The sequence below is a fragment of the Artibeus jamaicensis genome, unplaced genomic scaffold (assembly GCF_021234435.1).
Source record: "Artibeus jamaicensis isolate MK-2021 breed Jamaican fruit bat unplaced genomic scaffold, CSHL_Jam_final scaffold_537, whole genome shotgun sequence".
Classification (NCBI taxonomy): Eukaryota; Metazoa; Chordata; class Mammalia; order Chiroptera; family Phyllostomidae; genus Artibeus; species Artibeus jamaicensis.
In genome coordinates this window covers 45,717,294-45,735,946 of record NW_026522047.1, presented here as the reverse complement: position 1 = coordinate 45,735,946, position 18,653 = coordinate 45,717,294, and the positions used below count along the sequence as shown (strand labels likewise).

Genomic DNA, 18,653 nt, shown 5'->3' with positions numbered 1-18,653 from the left:
ATTACTGGACCCAATTAACAACATCATATTTTGGCAGGTTACAGATTGCCACTTTACAGGGAAACAAACATATACAAATTATATTGTTTTCAAAGCTGAATTGCTTTTTTTAAATTTTATCATCAAATATATTCAGAAGTGAATATACAAATTGTTATGGTATAATTTATAGTAACAATATGAACACCTCTGGAATCTATGGGCAGTGGTTGAGAGCCTTCTGATATTCTTGTCCTTGACTCATCCGTCCTGCCCCACAGATGGCCACTGTCCTGATTCTTTTTTCTTCATACCTTCGCCAAATATCATTTTTCACCAAGCAGTGTTCTTCCAGTTTTGCGTCCTTTGATCTTTCACCAAATGGGTATTAATGGAGTTCCTCAAAGAGGTTTTCCAGTGGCTACTTTGCCCCATATGTTTCACATATGCCAGCATCTGAGGCTGGGGGCCTGGTCCAGGACTGAGATTCAAACTTCCCTCCCACCAGAGCTAAGGGCCCCGAGACCGCAGGATTCTTTCAAGTACCAGATGAGTGGGGGTTGGGGATGGAAGGGCAAGCATCTCCCTGCTGGAAATGGTCCACCATCAAAATGGAGCCAGTCATCATTACATATGGACAGGTCACTTATAAGAATCTGTGTTTGCAAAGAAAGGTCACAGTTCCATGAGTGGCCTGGTGGCCTAATGGTTAAACTCAGTGTCCCCTTGAAAGGACAGATTCTGACCTCGTGCCAAGTCAACCTCGGCTCCCAGACGGGACCTCGGCTGCAGTTACTCAGTCTCGACAGGGCGGGGCCTTGCGACTGTCCAATCAGGGGAGTCCTTGGTACCATTTGTGGGGGCGGCGCTTTGAGGATGGCGTGGACCGGTTGAGCTGAGGGCTGGTGGCTCTGGTCCTCCGCGTTCCTCTCAAACGCCTCAAGTGGCTATAACACATCTTGTGGTCGTGGCCTGAAGTTGCCGCGGGAGGGAGTCGTCATGTGGAAGGCGAACCCCGGGAACCGAGAAATGGTGAGTGGGCTGGGGCAGGTGTCGGGAGACCGGACAGGGGCCGGTTGGAAGCCGCCGAGGTGGGGTCGGCTTCCCGGAGCTCACGGGAGTCTGCGGACCCCCGTGGGCTCGGACGGCCGCCAGTCCGGCACGCAGCGTCGGGCTCTGCCGCAGCCAGGACCCGGGAGACTCATCCTGTCCCTGCGCCTGGTCGCATCACCCCTAGATTGCGCGGTGACCGCGGGAAGGGTCATGGGGACCATTGTGACTCAGTCCCCACGGTTCTGTGTGGAGGAGCTATGGTCCGTGGAGTCCCAGGTTCCTCTTTTCTCCGCAGGAGACTTGTTTCCCCTCATTTTTCCGAATGTTTAGGAAGCAGGGCCTCATGTACACGACCCGTCCCCCAGCGTAGCTCTTCCTAAGGCTGGCAGTGAAGCCCTAAATTTCCGGATCTTTCCCCGCATTCCCAGACGCCATCTTCTTCCCTTCTGCAGCTCAGAGCATCGTTATTAACTATTTGTCCTCCACAGTGCGTTTCACACAGATGCAGCGTTCTATCATTTGCCTACTGAGTCACGGATGGCTCTTTCAAAGATTTATTTTTGTACATATTTGACATGAGAGGAAAGTCGGGAATAACCACCTGGAATACGTTGCGTGAAATCCCCGAGCCCCACACGCCCAAACCCCGATCGTCCCTGCAGGAACAGGCGCCCTTTGGGAAGCCCGTTGGGGATCCCTCCCGGGAAACTGCTGGGTGATGGGTGCTTTCAGCTCAATTCCAGGCTAGGACTGCCCCTCCCTATTTTCGTCACTTGGGAAAAGTTTATTTACTAGAAACAGTTTTTCAGCAAATTAGAGCTTGGGGTACAGTAAAAAAACATTTCCAAAGAGGCAAGAAAGAGGTGTACTTCAGGGGAAAAAAATAGAATCTTTTGTTATTGCATACATTAGTTAACATTTTTGTTTCCCTCCCCACCCCACCCCCACCCCCCAGTGGGTGTAGTAGAATTCTGATGTTCTTATCTTTTAGGTGATTTAAAGTGGCATGTCAGGGTTTAGAATTATAGCACCTAGAAGTGTTCCAATATGGTTGTTTACAAGTCAGTTTCTTTGACATAATAATTAACTGACATTTTTATTTCTGAAAGGAATAGATATTTGTGGGTTTCCTTGAGCTAGTAAAAGTCCCCTATAACTTTATTTCCTCCTTAGACATGAATCCTGTGATTAAGTGATTTTGCTGGATTCTTGGAACACTGGATTAATGTCATTTAAAATACAAATGGTGTCCAAAACATTGTGACTAGAAAGCAGAGGCCCAAGGCCAGTGACTCCAAACCAAGCCACCACCACCCACTCCTTGAGGCCTAGCCATTTTTGACATGTTTTTTGCATCCATGACATTGACAAAGTCTGTGTTTAAGTACCTGGCTCTACCCGATAGTGACACTGGAGAAAGTATGTGAAGGTCAGGAGTTTCCAGGACAAAGAGTTTATGAATTTAGTACTTCATTTGGCTCAGACCCTCAAACTGAATCAGGCTGAGAGGTTCCTCATTCGAGAATGGAAGCCTGGGGGAGAGATGTAAGGTTGTGGATGGAGCTCCCAGAGTTCACTCCTGGGGCTGCTTGGATGTCACCTGTGGTCCTTCCGCAGGACTGACCCACTTTAGGGGTCCTAGCTCAACTAGCAGTGTCTAGACTCCAAGCTTGGGAATGTGTTTAACTTTCTGAATGTGGATCTTTCTTCTTAACTGCTGGCTGCTTTATCTGAGCTGGTTTTAATATTTGCATTTCTTTTCATTAGGTATCTTTGTCTATTGAATATATCAATCATTTCACTAGTTTCTTTTAGCAGTATACAATTTTATTTCTTGTGTGCTATGTAAGATTTTTGGTTTCTTAGACTTTGAAAATGTAAGTTGATTGAGAGATAACTTTGTAAGGCAAGAAAATCCTGGAACCAAAAGAATTTTTGCTCAATTTTAGGCGACAGAATCTAAGGCTATGAGATGGACATACATAAATTCTTTGGCACATTTTTCAGTTTAAGATCAGTTTTTGTATGTGCATGTCCCTAAAGAACTTTGATATTTAAAAGACTATACTATTCTTAAAGCAGATGAATTTTTATTTGAATTGATTGAGAAAAACAACTTGAACTTTGTAAATCTTTGAAAATCCTAGTACGTTTCAGGATTAAATGCAAACCCCTGAACACAGACAAACTGTGTCTCTTCCATTTTTGTTGCTAGAAAAAACTGAAAAATTTTATATTTTATGGTTTGTACTTCTATACTTATTCATGTTTAAATAATTTAATATGAGAAAAGTTAAGATTAAATTTAAAGCAGCAAAAATTAATAACAAAAACAGTAAAATGTATATATATACATTTGTAGATATAAATTTCTCTATTTTAAATAAGCAATGCATATGAAGGATTAAAAAGTCATAGGTACTTTTTGAAGTCTAGTAGTTTTTTTAAGTATATTTTATTGATTATGCTATTACATTTGTCCCATTTTTTTCCTCTCCTCTCCCCTGCCCCACGCCACCAGCATTCCAACCCCCCATCTTAGTTCATGTCCATGGGTCATATATATAAGTTCTTTGGCTTCTCCATTTTCTATACTATTCTTAACTTCCCCCTGTCTATTTTGTACTTACCAGTTATGCTTCTTATTCCCTATACATTTTCCCCCATCCTCTCCCAACTGAAAACCCTTGATGTGATCTCCATTTCTGTGATTCTGTTCCTGTTCTAGTTGTTTGCTTAGTTTGTTTTTGTTTTTGTTTTAGGTTCAGTTGTTGATAGTTGTGAGTTTATTTTACTGTTCATATTTTTTATCATCATCTTTTTCTTAGGTAAGTCCCTTTAACATTTTATAAAATAAGGGCTTGGTGATGATGAACTCTTTTAACTTGACCTTATCTGGGAAGCACTTTATCTGCCCTTCCATTCTAAATGGTAGCTTTGCTGAATAGAGTAATCTTGGATGTAGGTCTTTGCCTACAAGATTTTGAATCTTTCCAGCCCCTTCTTCCCTGTAAGGTTTCTTTTGTGAGATCAGCTGATAGTTTTACAGGAACGCCTTTGTAGGTAACTGTCTCCTCTTCTCTTGCTACTTTTAAGTTTCTCTCCTTATCTTTAATCTTGAGTCATATAATTATGATGTGCCTTGGTATATGCTTCCTTGGGTCTAACTTCTTTGGGACTCTGAGCTTCCTGGACTTCCTAGAAGTCTATTGCCTTTGACAGATTAGGGAAGTTCTCCTTCAATTATTTTTTCAGCTAAGTTTTCAATTTCTTGGTCTTCCTCTTCTCCTTTTGGTACCCTTCAATTATTTTTTCAGGTAAGTTTTCAATTTCTTGGTCTTCCTCTTCTCCTTTTGGTACCCCTGTGATTTGGATGTTGGTACGTTTAAAGTTGACCCCAAGGTTCCTAAGCCTCTCCTCATTTTTTGAATTCTTGTTTCTTCATTCTATTCTGGTTAAACGTTTATTTCTGCCTTCTGTTTCAAACTGTTGATTTGAGTCCCAGTTTCCTTTCCTTCACTGTTGGTTGCCTGTACATTTTCCGTTATTTCATTTTTCATAGCCTTCACTTTTTCCTCTATTTTGTGACCATACTCAACCATTTCTGTGAGCATCCTGATTACCTTGTTTTGAACTCTACATCTAATAGGTTGGCTATCTCTTTATCACCTAATTCTATATTTGGAGTTTTGATCTTTTCCTTCATTTAGGCTACATTTCTTTGTCTCAGTGCACCTGTTACATTGTAAGGGGCAGAACCTTAGGTATTCGATAGGGTAGGGCAACCCATGCAGTTGGATTGTGGCACTATCTATGGGGGAGAGGTCAGAGAGGGACCAATGCCACTTGTTTGGCTCTCAGCAGGTTTTCAGTCACTAACCCTGCTACCCACAAGCATTTTGGGCCCTTCTGCTGCTGACTCTGGGTGGGTGAGTTTGTGTATGTTCTAGGACCCTGTGGGCCTCTCCAATGTACTCCCCTGTGAGGCTGGGAGTTTCTCCCACCACAACCCCCACAGATTTTTACAGTGAGAGGTTTTGAGGCTTTTGTTTCCTGCACTGGAACCCTGGGTTGCAAGCATGGTCTAGCTCTCTCCCCAAGTGTTACTCCTGGTTTATCTGCACACAAATGTGGGACCACCCAGTCTGCCAGCCACCCCCTCCTCACCCACTTGCTCCTCCAGCCACCGCCATGCCAGGTGTCCTCTCCTCCCTGGCTGCCCAACTCCGCCCCTCCTACCAGTCTAAATGAATGTTTCTTCTTTAACTCCTTGGTTGTTGGACTTCCATACAGTTTGATTTTCTGGAAGTTCTGGTTATTTTTTTGTTTTTAAATTTATTGTCCTTCTTTTGGATTTGCAAGGAGGCAAAGTATATCTACTTATACCACCATCTTGGCCAGAAGTTCAGAAATCTAGTAATTTTTTAAGGTATGAAATGATGAGATTTTGTTGAATATGACATGATTTTCTATGTAAACATCTGAAGGAATCCAAGATCACTCTAGGAATTCATAGAATATAGCAAGTTTAAATTAGCATGTATAAATTAGGCACTTACAGATTAACAATAACTAATAATAGAACAATTATTACAATATACTATAATAAAAGTTATGTGAATGGTTTCTCTCTTTCTGAAAATATCTTCTTGAACTACACTCAACTTTCTTGTGATGATATGAGATGATACAGTGTCTCCATGATGAGATGATGAAGTGAGGTGGGTGATATAGGCATTACAATGTAGTACAAGGCTACTATTGATCTCCTGATCTTTAATTCATTTTGAATTAATTTTTCTGTATGGTGTGAGATAGTAGTCCAGTTTCATTCTTTTGCATGTGGCGTCCAGTTTTCCTAACACTGTTTATCGAAGAGCCTCTCCTTTCCCACTTTATATTCCTGGCTTTTTTGTCATAAATTAATTGACCATATAAGCATGGGTTTATTTCTGGACTATTCTCTTTCATTGATCTATATATCTGTTTTTATTCCAATACCATGTTGTTTTAGTTACAGCTTTGTAATATAGTTTGAAATCAGGAAGGATGATGCCTCCAGATTTGTTTTCTTTCTCAGGATTTCCTTAGCTATGTGGATTCACCTGTGGCTCCATAGAGATTTTATGATTGTTCTATTTCTGTGGGACATGCCATTAGGATTTTGATAGGAATTGCACTGAGTCTGTAGATTGCTTCATAGTATTGACATTTTAACGATACTGTTTTTTTCTAATCCATGAGCATGGAGCATCTTTCCATTTATTTGTGTCTTGAGTTTCTTTCGTCAATGTCTTGTATAGTTCAGTACACAGGTCTTTCAGTTTCTTCATTACATTTATTCCTGGGTATTTTACTCTTTTTGATGCAATTATAAGTAGATTTTTTCTTAATTTTCCTTTCTGTTAGTTTGTTATTAGTGTCTAGAAATGTTACAGGTTTTTGCAGATTGATTTTTGTATCCTGAAGCTTTACTGAATTCACTTATTAGTTCTAAAAGTTTTTTGGTGGATTCTTGAGGGTTTTTCTATATATAATTGTTTTGTGCTTGTCTCAGCCTATCAATAACCAACATTGTGGTTGTACCAGCCCTAGTGGTTCTTGTTATTGCAAGTTGCCCTTTGGGAATAACCACCAGAACACTTTGAAAAAATATATGTCTTTTACTCATAGGACCTGGAAATTACACAGAACACCTGGGGCCACATAGCTCGGTAACAGATGAAGCCTTGGGGAGAGCATATACAGACCTTGGGGTCCTTCTTTTTGGGGGGATCAAATGTGGAGGCCTAGGGTCTTACAGGCTCTAGGGCTTTGATGGATTCTAAACAAAAAAGTGACAATTTCAAGTGCAGAAAGCGGAGAAACAAATGGCTCCAATGGTCAGTATTGAAAATCAACCAAGATTTCTAAAACAATGGATCTTCAGTGGAAGGAGGTAGCCTGGCATTTTATCTAATTGTGTGGTTGGCAATGTGTTTATTCAAGATAGCCCTCTCTAAGTGGATAAATTGTTGATATGGATGCCTCCATAGTCAAAGCTTTACATCTGGTACTTTCATTACAAAAAAAAAATTTTTTAAGCTGTCAGGGCTTACACTATAATAATATTATGCCATCTGCAAATAGGAACAGTTCTACTTCTTTCTAATTTGGATGCCTTTTATTTCTTTTTCTTGCCTGATTAATCTGGCTAAGAATTCTAAAACTGTGCAGTAGACATCTCAAATCTTTTACAGCTTTCCTTGTAATTCCCTCAAAAACACATTTCCATATCTTATACCATCTTTTACTGAAAACATATATTTTTTTCTTGCATTCAGAGTTGTTTCCCGTACTATTCCTAGTAGTTCCAATTACGTGTATTGGAATTTCCATCCTTAAAAATCTGTTTCTAATGAAAATTAAGTAAGCTATTGTTAACTGTTACATCCGTTTTTATCTTTAGATTGGCAAATTAATTAATGTACTTCATAATTTCAAGAAACATGTACCACTTTTAATAGTACAGTCTTTCACCCTGACTGGTGTGGCTCAGTGGGTTGACTGTCATCCTGCAAACTGAAAGATTGCCAGTTCGATTCCCAGTCAGGCATGCCTGTGCAGGCCAGGTTTCTGGTTGAGGGCTGTTAGAGGCAACCAATCAATGTTTCTCTCACACATTGATGTTTCTCTCCCTCTCTTTCTCCCTCCCTTCCCCTCTCTAAAAATAAATTTTAAAATAAATAAATAGTACAGTCTTTCAGTGTGACATGTTTAGTAAAAAAACCAAATTTATCTTTTAGTTTCTCTGTAATAAGAAGCCCAAAAGTATTTTCAGTATTTTATCTTACTTGAAAATGATCTAAATATTCAGTTAATTTAGTTAACTAATTAACTAATTAACATTAGTTAATTTAGTTAGCAAAACTTTAAAGTTTCAAGTTAGCAAAAGATTTTAGGAAATTCTTTTTAAATACATATAATTGTTGCCCTGGCTGGTGTAGCTCAGTGGATTGAGCACAGGCCTGCGAACCAGAGGATCGCAGTTCAATTTCCAGTCAGGGCACATGCCTGGGTTACAGGCCAGTTCCCTGCAGGCCAGTTCCCAGCAGGGGACACCCTAGAGGCAGCCATACATTGAGGTTTCTCTCCCTCTCTCCTTCCCCTCTAAAGATAGATAATAAATAAATAAATAAAATTTAAAAAAATAATAAATACATATAATTGTTTTTATAAAAAAGGTTTACCTACAACCTTTTTGTCCATACGTACTTTTTTTATTTTACTTGTTCTCAATAATATGTTTAGATTACCCACAAAAAATTTTATGAGATGTTAAACAAAGTCATCCATCATTCTAAGTTGTTTTTGTTGATAACTCGAAAGAGTTGCCTATTTTAATGAACTTGAATACCAAGTATTATTCCAGAGCCTGAAAAAACATTTGGGTTAGTCTAAGTTCATTAAACAGAGCTTTTTACAAACCAGTTTTGTTAGTATATTCTGAAGGTAGACACACATCCACATATATAGTCAGATGCAACCGGAGATCTGTTAATTTCATTTTTTAAATTTCAGCCATGAGCCACAGTGTGGCTCAGTGGCTTGAGCACTATGGTGCCTGTGAACCAGAAGGTCCCCAGTTCATTTCTCAGTCAGGGTACATGCCTGGGTTATGGGCCAGGTCCCCTATTGGAGACATCCAAGAGGCAAACAATCAATGTATCTCACACATCAATGCTTCTCTTCCTCTCTTTCTCCCTCCCTTCCCCTCTTTCTAAAAAATAAATATATGAAAATTTTAAAAATTCAACCATGAGACAGGTAGAATAAGGCAAAAATTTCACTACTTTATTACAGTTGAAATAAATGTATTTGTTCAAATGACTAAGGCTTTTACCATTTTTAGAGAAGACCTTTAGATTTGTATTTGTCCTTGGCAATTTTTTAATAAGGTTTTATAATTACAGGTAGCCCATCAAACCATTGTGGACTTCAGTGAACTCCATTGCAATGTGCAGCTCTTAACCTGTTCTTCCAGGTTAGCAAGAGCCAGGGAACACTGTTAGGGTCTGACCAAAAGAGCTCTTCTAGCACCTTATCATCTCAGGATGTGTCCTAAAGCTGGTGTGAAGCAGCCCCAAGGTTTGTGTGAGGGGGATGTTTGTGGATGTCTAAGTTGTCTTTGCTCTTTTAGCATGCCATATCATGCTAAGTTGTCTGAGCCCTAACTTCTCAGTAACTTCCTAGTTCCATGAAACAGAACAAAGAATGGGAAAACTGAGTCTGTGACAAATATTACAAAAGTTAAAAATATTGCATCTTTACAAGAACATTTTCATTTAGTCAGCTGGATCTGACTACTTTTAATGGCCTAGATAGAATATTTCAGACCAAAATGGCAAGCTAATCCTTCTTACAAGTCGGATTTACATAGGCTGCCTGGACTCTCATATTTGGTGATGGGAACAGAAGAAAAAGCTTCCAGTTTTTCACTGTCTTTTTTATTCATTAAAGCTTTATGTAGATTTGACCCTGTACATATTGGAGTGCTGAGTAAGAGTAGTAGGTAATGAGGAGGTGAGTTTTTCTCACAAGGAAGTAATGTGCTTAAAATATTTGGGGTTTTTTTGTGTGTAGAATTTCTGTCATTTCTCCAAGATGCTGTAGACCCTGCCAGTAGAGAGCAGTAATATTTTAAATGATCACAGCAAAAATGTATAAATGGCATGTGCTGCAAAATTCATGATTCTGTTAAATCGATGAGGAAGTAAGTGTGGCTATAGTAGGTTTATTGAGCAAGGCATAAAACAAATGTTCGGAGACCACAGAATCATATGTAACCTCCCTATAAATTGAATATAAATCTCCAGTGCTCAGATTCATGAATCCTACTATACACATATTTGCAATATTTTAGGACTCAGTGACCTTTGAAGATGTGGCTGTGAACTTCACCCTGGAGGAGTGGGCTTTACTAGCTCCTTCACAGAAGAAACTCTATAGAAATGTGATGCGGGAAACCTACAGGAACCTGGCCTCAATAGGTAGGGATTCTGACTTTCTTACTTAATTTGTCATTTAGAGAACAAGCATTTTTTAATTACTGCTTTCACTGCATTCCAGAAGTTTTGATATGTTGTGCTGTCATTCTCATTTGTCTGTATGTATCTTTTTGAGTTCACCTTTTATTTCTTCTTTGACCCCATCATTTTTTAGTAGCATATTGTTTAATCTCCACGTATTTGTGGGTTTTCTTGCTTTGTGTTTGCAGTTGATTTTTTATTTCAAAGCATCATCATGGGAGGATATGTTGGTGTAAGTTCAGTCATCTTGAATTTGTTGGGGCTAGTTTTGTGTCCCAACATATGGTCTATCCTTGAGAATTTTTCATGTGTGCTACAGAAGAATCGATAATCTGGTGGTGTCCTGGGATGAAAGGCTCTGTAAATGTCAATTATGTCCATGTGGTCTCCTTTGTCATTCAAGTCAATATTTTTTTATTGATTTTCTGTTTGGATGATCTCTCTAGAGTTGTCAAGGGAATATTAAAGTCTCCAACTGTTACTGTGTTTTGGTCTGTTTCTCCCTTCAGTTCTATGAGTAGTTGCTTCACATACTTCATTGCTCCCTGATTGGGTGCATATATACTAAGAAGAAGTGTTATATCTTCTTGATGTAGTGTTCTCTTTATTATTATAAAATGCCCATCTTTGTCTCTTGTTTCCTTTATTATCTTGAAGACTATTTTGTCAGGTGTAAGTATGGCTACACCTGCTTTTCTGTGGATGTTATTGGCTTGAAGAATATTTTTTTCATTCTTTCACTTTGAATCTGACTTTGTCTTTGCAGCTTAGATGTGTCTCTTGGAGGCAGCATATGGTTGAGTTTCATTTTTTTTAATCCAGTCTGATATTCTGTGCCTCTTTATTGGTGAATTCAGCCCATTTACATTTAGGGTAATTATTGATTGTATGTGGACTTCCTATAGCCATTTAGCTCTTGTTTTCTGATAACTCTGTTTCCCCACTGGTTCTTCTCCTTTGTGTTTCTATCTGGGGTTTTTTTTAATTTGGTGGTATTCTATACTTTTCCCCTCTGTTTCCTCTTTTTTTAAGTTACATATCTGTTTGGGTTTTTTTTTTTGTTTGGTTCCCATTTGGTTTATGTAAAAGAAAGTTTCATATATATGCATATACTAGTCCTCTTTCTTCTGAATGCATCTAATCTCTGTCCCCCTTTGTAAATTCAGACCTTTACCCACTTCCCCTTTATGTTTTTGTTGTCACAAACAATCCCTATTTATGCTGTGAGTTTACTTCCAACTTGCAGTAGCTATTGCCTTCATCATCTTTTTTTTAAAATCCTCACATAAGGATATGCTTATTGATTTCAGAAAGAGAGAGAGAGAGACATTGATGGGTTGCCTCTAGTATGCACCCTGACTGGGAATTGAACAAAGCAACCTAGGTATGTGCCCTGACCAGGGACTGAACCTCCAGTCTTTTGGTGTACGAGACAATGCTCCAACCCACTGAGCCACCCAACCAGAGCTCTTCCTCTTTTTTAACGTTATTACCTCCTTTAACCTTTATGTGATATTTAAGTGTATAGTACCCTATTCTAAAAAAGGGTTATAATATCTTGCATCTGTCTGCCTGTTAGTGATCTTACTTATAGTTTTGTGACCCTTTGTTCTTTGTTTCATGTAGAATAACCCCCTTGAGTATTTCCTGCAATGGACGTCCTCAAAGTCTTTATTTCTCCTTTGTATCTAAAGGATAACTTTGCTGGGTATGTTATTCTTGGCTGGTATTTTTCTCTTTCAGTAATTTGAATATTTTATTCCACTCTCCTAACTTGTAGGGTTTCTGCTGAAAAATCCAATGATAATCTAATGGGCTTTCCTTTATAGGTTACTGTCTTCTTTTCCCTGGCTACCTTAAGAATTCTTTGTTTGTTGTTCATTTTTAACAGTTTTACTGCAATGAACATTGGAGAAAGTCTTTCTGAATTGAGGTAATTTGGTGTCCTGTTTGCTTTCTGTATGCAAGTATCTAGCTCTTTCCCATAGGTTTGGGAAGTTCTCATTGATTATTTTTCTGACTAAGCTTTTCATTCCTTTCTCCTTCTCTTCTGTTATTCTCATATTGCTCTTTCTGAGGGAGTCATATAGTTCTTGTAGAATGCTTTATTTTTTTTAATGGTCAAGTCTCTCTCTTTTCTCTGTGTCATTTCTAGGTTTCTGTCTTACATATCACTAATTCTTTCCCTATCTGGTCAGCTATATTTCCTAAATTCACTGGTTCTTTTTATTTTTTTTAAGATTCTATTTATTTATTTTTAGAGGAAGGGAGAAAAAGAGGGAGTGAAACATCAGTGTGTGGGAGAAACATAGATTAGTTGCCTCTGACACATCACCAACTGGGGACCTGGTCTGAAATCCAGGCATGTGCCCTGCCTGGGAATTGAACCAGCAACCTTTTGGATTGGAAGCAGGCCAGTACTCAATCCACTGAGGCACACCAGCCAGGGCTTCGCTGGTTCTTTATCTCTTTTATTGAATTCTTCATCTCCAGACTTTCTATTTGATTCTTTTTTACAGTTTCAATCTCTTTGGTAATATACCCTTTTTGTTCACTGATATTATTTCTGAGTTAATTAAACTGCCTGTGTTTTTTTTGTAACTTGTTGAGTTTTTTTTCAGAATTGCAGCGTCGAATTCTCTATCATTTAAATCACATTTCCATGCCTTAAGTTTATTTTCTGAAGATTTTTCATTTTCTTTCTGAGCTGCCTTGTTACCTTGGTTATTCATGGCATTCGATGAATTCCGTCTCTGTCTAGGCATGTATGTATGAGTGGCACTCCTCTAGGAGATTGATAAGAAGTGTTTCTATTGTTTTCTAGTAGGTGCTTTCTTGAAGCAAGGGTTTTTTAGATCTCTGGCACTGCTCTGGCTTTTTAACATTTCTTCAGAGTGGTAGAAAACATGTTCCCTGGGAAGGTGGGCTTTTCTCTATGTTCACCTTGGTTTTAGGGACTAACCCTGCAGGGAAATGTAATGAAATCTCAGTGCTGTCCCCTGCAGCCCAATACTAGGGCAATGCAGCTGTGATGACTGGGGGAAGCTGGCTGTTGCCTTGGTTGCTTTACTCTCCCAGTAATGGTGACTGGCAGATCTTAGCAGCTTCCCCTCTGTATCTCCACCCAAGCCTGGGATTAGTTGCGGAGGAAAAATGTTTCTGTAGTACCAGTTCTCAGGTTTACAGATAATGTACTCTGCAGCCCAACACTCACTGCTACAGCTACTTCTGGGGCCTGTTGCTAGCTCTTGGAGGATGAAGGGATAGGGCAGGCAGCCAGGCTCTGTGGCTTTGTCTCTGTCTGGAATGCCTATTGCCAGACAACTGTGGATGTACCTCTGTGCTTCATCCCTGCCCAGGTCACTGAGTTCACCTTCAGCATGTACTGCCCAATCCTGCAGGATTTTCACTGAATCTTTTTGGTCCTCCCTACTGAAGGGAGTACTAGTGACAATCTGATTCCTGCCCTCTCTGGGCTGTGAGCTCTGGGCTTTGTCCCTGGCACCATCTCAACTCTTCTCCTTTCCAGCCCCCTCAGTTTGCTCCCACTTGCTCACCTTCATATGTTTCATTGCTTCGTCTCACCGAGATGTTCGTGCATTGAGCAAGGAATCCTTTCTTGAATTACAGCTGTTCAAATTGTTGTAACTTCAAAGGGACCCCTCATGCCACTATTCCTCTGACGGAGAACAAATTTTTTGCACATCAATGTTGTTTCAACATATGGAAAAAGGAATATATTAGTAAATAAACTAAGTGTTATTACAACTCATTATGTACCTAGAATCTAATAATTTTTCTCCAATGTATAATAAAATAATGTGGAATTGTTTTTCTAGGTCTGCATTTAGGGGAAAAATGGGAGGATCATAACATTGAAAATCAGTACAAAACCCAAGGGAGAAAACTAAGGTGAGTCACTAAACAGACAGCATTGTTCCACATGAGGATTATAGAATGTCATGAATTTTAAAAAATGAGCAAATAAAACAACTCCTACTTCAAATTTACTTACCTTTAACCTCATATACTAATATCACTGTTTTCATGATAGCTGTGCTCAAGTCCTGGGTCAGAAAACTTTCACTTTTGTTGTAAAATATAAAAATACAACTCTAATATAACTACTAATAATAGGAAATTAACAAAGAAATCACTAATAATGTGCTTTTCATTTTCTTACAGAGGTCTTATGGTAGAAAAACTGTATGAAAGCCAAGAAGGTAGTCAGTGTGGAGAAACCATCAACCAGATTCTAAATCTTAATCTGAACGAGCAAATTTCTTCTGGAGTAAAACCATTTAAATGCAGTGTGTGTGGAAAAGTCTTTGTGCGTCCTTCATCCTTTAATAGGCACATCCGATCTCACACTGGACACAAACCTTATGAATATCACGAATACGAAGAGAAGCCATATAAATGTAAGGAATGTGGGAAAGCCTTCAGTTACCACAAATCTGTTTATAGACATGAAAGGACTCACACTGGAGAGAAGCCCTATGAATGCAGTGAGTGTGGGAAAGCCTTCACGTGGCTCACAACCTTTCGAAGACACATGATAACACATACTGGAGATGCTCCTTATAAGTGTAAGGAATGTGGGAAAGCCTTCAGTTGTTCCACCTCATTTCGAGCACATGAAAGAACTCACACTGGAGAGAAACCCTATGAATGTAAACAGTGTGGAAAATCTCTGCGATCTCCTCTAGGTTTGCGAATACATGAACGAAATCACACTGGAGAAAAACCGTATGAATGTAAGCAATGTGGGAAAGCCCTCAGTTGTCCCAGTTCTTTTCGAAGACATGAAAGGACTCACACTTCAGATAAACAATATGAATGTAAACAGTGTGACAAAACCTTCAGTTCTCCTCTAGGTTTACGAATACATGAAAGAATTCACACTGGAGAGAAGCCCTATGAATGTAAGGAATGTGGTAAAGCCTTCATTTCTCTCTCAAGCATTCGAACACACATGATAACACATACAGGAGATGGACCTTATAAATGTAAGCAGTGTGGCAAAGCCCTCAGTTGTCCCAGTTCTTTTCGATCACATGAAAGGACTCACACTGGAGAAAAGCCATATGAATGTAAACAGTGTGGTAAAACCTTCAGCTGGCCCAGTTCCTTTCGAATACATGAAAGAACTCACACTGGAGAGAAACCCTATGAATGTACAGAATGTGGGAAAACCTTCATTTATCGCACAACATTTCAAGGACACATGAGAAAGCACACCGGAGAGAAACCCTATAAATGTAAAGAATGTGGGAAAGCCTTCATTTCTCCCTCGAGTGTTCGAACACACATGATAGTGCACACGGGAGATGGACCTTATAAGTGTAAGGAGTGTGGGAAAGCCTTCAATTTCCCCAGCTCATTTCGAATACATGAAAGAACTCACACTGGAGAGAAGCCCTATGAATGTAAACAGTGTGGTAGGGCCTTCAGTTGTTACACATCCTTTCGAACACATGAAAATACTCACACTGGAGAGAAGCCCTTTGAATGTAAAGAATGTGGGAAGGCCTTCACTTACCGTACTACCTTTCGAGGACATGTGAGAATGCACACTGGCGAGAAACCTTACAAATGTAAAGAATGTGGGAAAGCCTTTAGTCGTCCCAGTTCCTTCAGGCGGCATGAGAGGACTCATACTGCATAAAAACCTCTTGAATGTAAGCAGTATGGAAAAGACATCAACTGGCCCTCATCCTTATGTGTGAAAACTCCCACTGGAACGAAACCCTATGAGTATAAGTAATATGAGAAAGTCTGATACAAATTAATCCGTGTTAATGTTCCAGAAAACTATAATATGAAAGAACCATTATAAAAGTCATAAATACATTCTCTTTATCAGTGCCTCACTTTTTAAGTGGACCTCTGAACTGTAGATGTTTACTACTTCCAAAAATGAACATTGGGGCAATACTGTTTAAGCAACATTACATAATATTAATAGGTATTTTCTTTCTAGATCAGTTACTAACATTTTCTCTTTCCATTTTGAAGATCCATCTATAAGTAAATTGAAGTATATTTCTAATAAACAGGTAGGTTTAATTTTTATGTTTCCATTGTTTGTAAATAAGGAGCTGTCAATAAATAAATAAATGCTATTTTGGTATATGTTGGGATTTTCCTACTGGCCTCCTGTCCAAGAACTATATATCCCTTAACCATTGTACAGGGTCCAGCAGAAGTAAGGCTTGCCTAAGTGTGGTTGGTGGGGTCTGTGAATGTCTTGCATAAGATGGACAGCAATTTGACCATGTCACCTAAAATGTCACCTAAAACTCAGGTGTGCCTGAGTGTGATATTGTTGTGTTACAGAATTATATGCTTATGATTTTGTAATAAAAAGGGGGTATTATTTGTGCCACACCCTGTGTAGTCCATCTTATAAGAAAATCTACTTTTTTGTTTTGGCAAGAAGACCCTTATTCCATTTTTTTTGCTAATAAAAGATGGCATAAATTTCTAAATATTGCAGAGTTTGCCATAGAGTCCGATGTGAATAATGGTATGCAGGGTTTATGGGTGCTGCAGTTGAAAATCCAAGTATAACCACAATCAGCCCTCTGCAAACACTGATTCCCAGATGCGGAGCTGATGTGCGGACTGTGTGGGTCACTTGAAAAAATTCTGTGAATAAGTGGATCTGCACAGTTCAACCCATGTTGTTCAGGGGTTAACTGTATTTACATCTTTGGCTATCTGCTCATTGTCATTTCTTCGGCTAGGCCTTGAATAATAGACTGCATTAGGATAGACCTGTTACTGGACAATAACATGTAGAATTGGAGATGGCTCTATTTTGTCACCTGGGTAATGTGACAGTTTCTAGGATCTGGTTTTTTGTTTTTGTTTTTATGGTTTCATGTTAGAATTAACTGAAAGCCTCACTTAGGTAAGATTTGGAATACAGACGTGCAGGATGCCTTGGTCAGGTTTTGGAGCCACCATACAGGCAGGGAGACATGCAAAGGAGCTTTAGGGACATCTGCTTCCAGCCTGTTTTTCTGACTTCTTGCTCTGCCAGTAACCAAAGCTGCAATCAAGTGCATGACTCCCATTTTCTCAGAGATGTAGATTTCCACACATATCTTCCTAAGGTCTACATGAAAATCCATTGTTTCAGTTTTTCTGTAATCTTCTGTTTGTCCACCAGGCAACTAATTTGACCTTTCATGGTTTGGAATATTCTGGTGTTTGGACTTCCATCATCTCTAAAGTGTATGTGTATGAGGTCTAATTAGTAGACACCTTGTTCAGTTGATGCCACTAGTGACCATGTGTTCCTGATTTCACTCTGACAGCTGCAGTGGTGCGATCCAAAAGAACCACGCTGGAGTTTGTTCCTCTGTCTCTGCCTCTGCTGCCCTGTGCAGTGCTTTCTCTAACTCATTCCATCCATGTGAGAAAAAGCACCTTTCTCGTATTGGGCAGATTATGGATGGTTCCCATTGCTCACAGCTGTACATATTCTGCAGCATGTTTTCACTTGTGTGTTTGTCATTAAAAACAGTGCATTTTTGTCAAACAGAATCTTTTGTAAGTTCTTAGAAATATTTCATTAACTCTTTACACAATTTGTATATAACAATTTTGACTTTCATTTCTTGAGCACATAGTATATTAAAATATTGTAATTATGGATTTTCAGATCAACTTTGTAATTTTGTCAAGTTAATAGTCCTATATTCTCATTCAGTATTATCTTGAGTATACATGTTTAGTTATTGTTCCCTTGGGTAAATTATATTTTTTATCCTTTTATAGTTATAGTTTTTGCCTTAAAACTAATTTTTCATTTATTTGTTTTGTCAGCACCGTCTTGTCAAAACCCACCAGGATCACACCAGCAGTCAACAAGAGTGGTGTATATTTTACTATTAAGAATGACTGAAGCCCTGTCTGGTGTGGCTCAGTTGGGCATCATCCCTCAAAGCGAAAGGTTGCCGGTTCAATTCCTGATCAGGGCACATGCCTGGGTTGCAGGTGCAGTCCCCAGGTGGAGCATGTATGAGAGGCAACAGATCGATGTTTCTCTCTCACACCATGTTTCTCTCATTGTTCTCCCTCCCTTCCCTTCTCTCTAAAAATAAATAAAGTCTTAAAATATATATATATGAGCCCTGGCTGGTATGGCTCAGTGGATTGAGTGCTGGACTGTAAAGCAAAGGGTCCCTGATTCGATTCCCAGTCAGGACACATGCCTGGGTTATGGGGCCGGGTCCCCAGTAGGGGGTGCGTGAGAGGCAACCACACATTGATATTTCTCTCTGTCTCTTTCTCCCTTCCTTCCCCTCTCTAAAAATAAATAAATAAAATATTTAAAAAGAATGAAAACTAAATGACTGTGGATTTGTCATTAAGAGGGTACTCAAAATGATGTTCATGATTTGCGCTTTTAGTAAACAGGTGATTTGATTGCTATTCAAGGAAACAACATTTCTGGAGGCATGGGATGCTGTGAGGAGGTGAACTTAATTCTGTTATTGACAACCATAAGCACTGTTTTCTAAAAGGCAAAAACTAGTAAAG

General features: G+C 39.2%; 1 protein-coding gene across 2 annotated transcripts; it reads left to right on the top strand.

Annotated features, from left to right (window-relative positions):
- Positions 1-780: 780 nt before the first annotated feature.
- Positions 781-18,414, top strand: LOC119038862 (zinc finger protein 709-like). Of its 2 annotated transcripts, XM_053658710.1 has the most exons (6): positions 781-1,011; positions 9,935-10,061; positions 13,940-14,012; positions 14,286-15,781; positions 16,119-16,159; positions 17,937-18,414. In XM_053658710.1, the coding sequence occupies exons 1-4, from the start codon at positions 979-981 to the stop codon at positions 15,766-15,768; spliced, it is 1,716 nt and encodes a 571-aa protein (XP_053514685.1). In that variant the 5' UTR covers positions 781-978; the 3' UTR covers positions 15,769-15,781; positions 16,119-16,159; positions 17,937-18,414. The 2 variants fall into 2 exon arrangements, with proteins under 2 accessions (XP_053514685.1, XP_053514684.1); XM_053658709.1 differs by having other exon boundaries at positions 14,286-16,159.
- Positions 18,415-18,653: the final 239 nt, after the last annotated feature.

What these genes read in the sequence shown, in the direction of transcription:
- LOC119038862 (XM_053658710.1), top strand. Translation starts at nt 979, where the DNA reads ATGTGGAAGGCGAACCCCGGGAACCGAGAAATG. An exon ending in CAGGAACCTGGCCTCAATAG is followed by an intron (nt 10,062 to 13,939) that starts GTAGGGATTCTG and finishes TTGTTTTTCTAG; the next exon opens with GTCTGCATTTAGGGGAAAAA. An exon ending in ACCCAAGGGAGAAAACTAAG is followed by an intron (nt 14,013 to 14,285) that starts GTGAGTCACTAA and finishes ATTTTCTTACAG; the next exon opens with AGGTCTTATGGTAGAAAAAC.